This window comes from Morone saxatilis, unplaced genomic scaffold, assembly GCF_004916995.1.
Source record: "Morone saxatilis isolate NCDOM2014 unplaced genomic scaffold, NCSU_SB_2.0 Contig7, whole genome shotgun sequence".
Taxonomy (NCBI): domain Eukaryota; kingdom Metazoa; phylum Chordata; class Actinopteri; family Moronidae; genus Morone; species Morone saxatilis.
In genome coordinates, this window is record NW_023340246.1 from 10476300 (window position 1) to 10482490 (window position 6191).

At 42.9% G+C, this 6191-nt stretch overlaps 1 protein-coding gene and 1 long non-coding RNA gene across 2 annotated transcripts in view; one reads left to right on the top strand and one right to left on the bottom strand.

The window, feature by feature from the left end:
- The window catches only part of LOC118340503, a 44664-nt gene that overhangs the window by 4414 nt on the left and 34059 nt on the right, over positions 1-6191 (top strand). The window lies entirely within an intron of this gene.
- Positions 130-6191, bottom strand: part of xkr6b (XK, Kell blood group complex subunit-related family, member 6b) — a 53147-nt gene continuing 47085 nt past the window's right edge. The window contains exons 2-3 of the mRNA XM_035678519.1: positions 4895-5091; positions 130-4109 (exon numbers count right to left, since the gene is read on the bottom strand). Coding sequence (XP_035534412.1) covers positions 3139-4109; positions 4895-5091 — 1168 coding nt within the window. The 3' untranslated portion in view covers positions 130-3138. The remainder of the gene's footprint in view (positions 4110-4894; positions 5092-6191) is intronic.

Consider the following 6191-nt stretch of genomic DNA (forward strand, 5'->3'; position numbering starts at 1 on the left):
CACACACCCACACACACCCACTCAAATGAATGAATCACAGTGTATTTGCACCTGATTTGGACATGTGTCCACGTCTGGAAAAGGTCAGCAGTGTTTGGAAAGGATGCACCGTATGCCAGGCAGCCAACTACCACAAAAAACTGCCCCTACCCACCCCCACCCCCAATAATAAGAATGAGTAATCATTCCCAAGAAAACAAAAATGTGCAAACCATAATTTAGTGGTACGATCCCAGCCGCGGAGTGGTCCAGGATGCAATATGTTAAGGAAAAAATGGAGACCCTTGAGGACATGCCTGGGGATGAGAACTGCATTGAGACACCCCTGAGTCAGCTGGTTCAGTGGTCTTGTTTGTTGGTCCTGAGGAACCCCTGTATTGGCTGTTTTGCTTAGGTTTTTTTTTTCTTTTGATTAATACTTATTCATTATTCATTCACTGACTAACTATTAACATGGCTGTTCATTCACTACAACAGAGAGGGACTACTCTGGCTACTATGGTAAACAATGAACAAGTTGGTTGTTTGCATACTCATGTATTATCTATACATATGGTGAGTTGGATGTTTGCTCCACCCTAGCTGACCCAACAGTTCTCAATTACTCAGGGCTGAACATCGCTTTCAAGCTGAAGGGTGGCAGACCCTGGATGTTGAAGCTCTTGGTTATGGCAGTGTACCTCATTGCATGTTCTCATGTCAGGATCTCCAGTTGTTCAGCCTCAACCCCGTTGTTCAGTTACCAGAGAGTGTGAGAGTGTTTCACTGGAGGGTACCAAGGCCCAGCACTGCAGAGATGGGGAAGAGGGCGGAGCAGCAACCAAGGATGGAGTCGAACAATCGGCGAGAGGACAGAACTGTGGGAAAGGGGCTGTGGATACACACAGACAAGCATGCGTACACACCACCATACAAGCATACTTTGAGCCCCTAATACATACTGTAGGTTGTACGGTACGTGCTGAGAGGTAAACACTCATCGTTCTCACACAGGCATACAGCGAATCATCCACCATACTCCAGTCAGGCCCTTTACCACGATCTGTCCTCATGTTCTTTTCCAACCCTGGCAAAAACCCCCTCTCACCTTTGGCCTGGACTTACGTGGCATCTGCCTTTTACAGTACGATGTTAGCAGGCACAAGTGGCCACAGCTAAGCAGAAAGCCAGTGAGCCAGGAGAAAGGAATCTCTGCTTTGTGTAGGACTCTTGGGCATCCCTTGTTGGGTGCATTTGTACTAATGCCTCATACTAAACTCATGCCAAACACTGCAATGTAAAAAACACACATTATATATTCAGATGAATCATTGAGTAAATAGATAAAATTGGAGTATGAAATGCATTCATTTTTCTCATGAATTGTTCAGTAGCCCTCGCTTGAAATTTTAGTCAAGCTCCTTTGACTTAGAAGGCATGTTTTTTTCATTTTATTTTATGTTTGTCATGAGTGGTCATCCTGTGGCTATCTGTGGTGGAGAGCTCCCGCAGGTTCAGCAGGGAGATGTATATCAGAGTATAATTGCTGCACAGCAGGCCTATAGATGGCACACATTTTGCAAGGACTCACTCTACTGGTTCAAGGGGGCAGACAAATTTGAAAGACAGTACTGTAAGATGCGATTTGGCTTTGTTTCAACTGCGCTAGTAGGTGCCAGAACAGAAGCCCTGTACACCCATGTAAGAGCACAGCTTCTTTGAGGGCACACTGATGTTGAGGAGTATACCTTTTAACACTGCACTGCACAACATTTTTTTGTTATGTAAAAAAGTGTGTGTTCTGGCAAAATATAGTTATGTCAATGACTATAAATGTGGACACAAATACGCACTGAAGTATAATAGCATAGAAATATCTTCTCAGATTTGTCATCTTTTTTTCAAGAACTTATTACAAGTCTTTGCACCCAATAAGCATATATTAATCAACCTAAAACATTTTTTAGATAATAAACAAAATAGGGAGGTTGGATAAGGGAGTACTTTCTAGGATTCAGAAGGGAATGGTGGAGGATTCTTTGAAGGCTGTCTTTCACTTCACTTCAAAAAAAAGTGTGTGTTAACACACATTTGTACCCTTCTAACCTTTACTAAACACCTACAATCTTTAAAAAAAAGTCTTTGGAATGTTTTTTTTAACTATGATTTTCTATCCACCAATTTAGAAAACGTTGTGCTCATTTCAACTACATTCTACATTACTTTCATTATGTTTTTTCACTTCAGGTGCTTATCTTAATATTTTGTGCTGTCACAACTGCAGAAATGACCAAGTAAGGCGTGCTGTTACAGCTTGCCTCCACTGGAGGGCAGTCTGCACTGTAAAAATTGAATATGTGGGTGGAACTGATTGAAGGTCAGTGTGCTTCTTTTTTCTTCCATACATGATGCGATTACGATTTAGGATTTTGAACAGAAATAGTACAGCCAGGATACACTTGAGCCACGTAAGCTCACAGATCCATTTTGAATTGCTTCTCTGAGACACACATTTGATTGTGTCCTTCCTGTAATAGTATCATGTTATACATTTCAGTGCTTTTTAACTCATGGGCTAAGGACTTGGTAAACATTATCATACATTTCAAAGATTTACATAAAGAATGGCAGTAAATGTTAGGATGTGCAAAGACCTGCACCCTCTGAGACTCTCCTCCATCATTCCCATCAGGCTTTGCGCCAGTACCATGTCACAGGGACATACAATATGCCCTTCACAAGTATTCACAGGTTGAATCACCAATACAGTATAATGCATTAAACACATTTCATAATGAAACATTCATATGTTATCTACACACTCATACAGAACCCTCCTCTATCAATGTAGAGGGATTTATATGAGACTCCTGTATATATCACATAAGATATTGTAGGTTCATAATTTTCTCTCTGCACTGTATGTTTTTTCCAAAAATAAATCATGACTGTGTGTTTAGACTGTCTTGACAGATTTTCAGTGGACAAAACACACATCTCCTGCAGAAAAACTGAATGATCAGAGAGGAGGGAAGGAGAGAGTTGAGTGTCAAATGGAAAGAGATAATATCTGGAGAGGAGGAAGAGCAGAATGAAAGAAAGGAAACACATGTGCATTGTGGTTATGAGGAGGTGACAGAGCTGTGGGAGAAGATGCCTTCAGAGGGAGGATTCGTACTGCAGGAGTTCATAAAGAAGCGGACCATCCCTATACCTGATGCCCACCGCATTAGGGCTAATGTACTGCAGCACATTTATGGTCCTGCGCAGGCGGCGATCCACAAAGTGTGCATCCCAGGCTGGGTAGCGTTTTCTGGGCATGTCTATCTTGATGAGAGGACCCTCAGGCCGGATGGGCCTGCCAGCTGCATCCACAGGCTCTGTGGACCTCACCTGGAAAACCGGAAGGCAGGTGTCCGTGGGTGTTTCATCTGACTCCAGATACTCTCCTGCCAGACCCCGTGTGGGGGTGGCCTGAGAGCCACGGGGGCCTGGAGTGGGAGCCATGGGCTCGGCCTCGGGGGGTAACGGAAGGCCCCACAGCAGCTCAGCACAGCAGGAGCTGGCCAGCACCCTCAGCCGGGGGCCCATGGGGTGTAGCACCCCATAATACAGAACCATACAGGCCACACCTGAGGCAAAGCACAGGAAGACGCCACAGAGGGCAAAAGAGGCATAGGCGTCAGTGGTGGCTGGGTCACGGTACGCATACCAAAGGGAGCTGAGAATGGCATTCTCTAACAGTACTACTGTGTAATAGGCCACCATTCTGTACCGTGTCCGGCCCTCACGTACATTGAACCAACAGAAGACATAGACCACGCCCACCACCATGTTGAACAGTACCTCCTCCCACTTGGACATGCAGAAGTCGGTGCCGCCATGGATGACCCAGAAAGCCATGGCACACCAGTGGAGCACCACAAAAATGCCAAAGTAGATGTGGAAAACAGAGGCAAATAGGGCAAGGGAGAGCACCCGTGAGAAGATGGTAAAAAGGCGCCAGAAGAGATGCACCAGAGCACCTCGGTAACTCATGCTCTTCTTGTCGTCACGCGAATCACGCAGGAGTTTGTGGTAAGAAGCTAGCACCCAGGCCAGGGACAGGAGGGAGGACATGGCAGATACACCTGGAAATATAAACAGGGAGGGAAAGAAGGTTAAGATTAATGAAGAAGAATGAGAGACACTGGCAGATGCTGTTAGATGGTTCTAAAAACACCAGAAATTATGTGAAATGAAAAGAAAAACCCATTGTAATTTGTAAAAAAAAAAAAAAAAGCATCACCCAAAGAATCATAGATTTATCTTGACTTGGCTGCCATTCCACTTACTGTATACAGTATGTTTTATTTCAGCCACAGCAATCTATCACATTTTTGAAAGGCATGTTATTACCAAGATCATCATAGGTCATTCAGTCAACACAGTCTCCATTTAGTGCACCAATTCAGTTCCCTTAAGACGTGTATAATAGTAGAGACAGCAGATATGTCAGAGCAGTAACCTGCTGCATGAAAAATGATAGAGGATTATCTGCAGAGCAGCAGCATGGTGCCTCTCAGCAAATGTATTGATGGCATTTCTATAGACACCCAGACAGGGAAGGGTATCACTTGTTATGATTGAATTGCCTTCCTTGGGGAGCTGTATTGCACGAGGAAACTGGAAGATTGTAAAAGAGCTTTCAAGGTGATGAATGTTTGAAATTGGATACAATGGTGGCGAATATCGCACACTGTAAATACAGTGATATGTGAAATTCACAGAAAATGGATTTGTCAGGTGTAAAATACGGAAGCATCTCAAGATCATGTGACAACCACAGTATGACATAAAATTAAAAAAAAGATGAGACGTCTTGGACTGCACACAAACAAAATTAGACTCTAGTGTTGTTCGTGTAGAGCCTTACACTGCAGCCACTCAGCCTTGTTGCTCTGGATCATGATGCAGAGCTGCAGCACCAGCTGAGGGGCGCTTTCTAAGAAGGTCTCCAGCAGTCGCAGCATGTTGACATCGGCATACTCGTACATCATAGCCCAGTAAAAACGCCGCTGGTTCTCCTTCTGCCGGTGACTTTGTATACCGAGGTACATGGTGCGGATGTACCTGCAGAAAGAGAAAGGATGGACAGTTAGACAATCCCAATATTCTGGTATGTATCAGGTAAAACATATTTCACTGTATTAATACAAAAAGCACAAGACCACTTGTTGACATCCATATTGCATCTTTTCTATCTAAAGAAATGCATAAATTCACTCTTCAGTTCAGAGTTTTGACAACACTAGAGGGCATACTTAGCTACACTTTTAATACACAGTAAAACATTAATCTGCATTTATGAGAGGTTTACTATTGGCTTCTAAATTTGTTGAAGGGACTTTTCAGATGTGTAGCAATGAATAAACTTGGCTTTAATGGAATAAACACTGAAAGAAGCGTGGATTTTGATTGCCGCATAAAGTTTTGCAAACACAAACACCTTGTTCTCAAAGCAAGAATATGTAGTGATAAATAAAGAAAAGAACACCAATGTAAGTATGCCGATAAAAGACACAAAAAACACAAAGCGGGAGGTAAAAAAAAAAAACAGAAATATCGATTTGAAAAAAAACCTTAGAGAAAATTCTCTTTTCTTCTATCGTTCTGCACCCATATAGAGGATCCTCAAAAAGTCTCTCATAATCAAAACAGTCACTTCTCTGGGCATCAAGTAACTCCTTGCATATCTTAGCAGCTTCACTACACAAATTACGACTGCTTTTTCTCATTGCCGGCAATGAGGAAAACATTACTGGTACGGCCTGATTAAAAACATTTTACAATCATCTCTTTGGCCCCCGAAGAGGTGGTTATTAAACTTGTTATAGGAGGCATATAGTAAGCAAGGCAATATTCATTGTCTTAAGTGCACCACATGACCCATATTGTTAGCTGCTGGACCGGCTATTTTCACAACAGATGGGGTTTCATAACAGCGCAGTGACTCTCGTGAAGCCAGGGAGATGGTAGGTAATGTAGCTGAGAAATGGCAGCTAATTGAATCAAGCTCCTGTTGCAATCAAAGCTGTAGCACTTCTTTTTTGAAAGGACAAGACACCGGGAGTCATTGTGTACCGCTGAGCAAAAATGTAATATGTTCAGAGCTGTGATATAGCTAATTAAGATTATAATCTTCTTTGGGTATGGATTTTGAAATGGAGCGC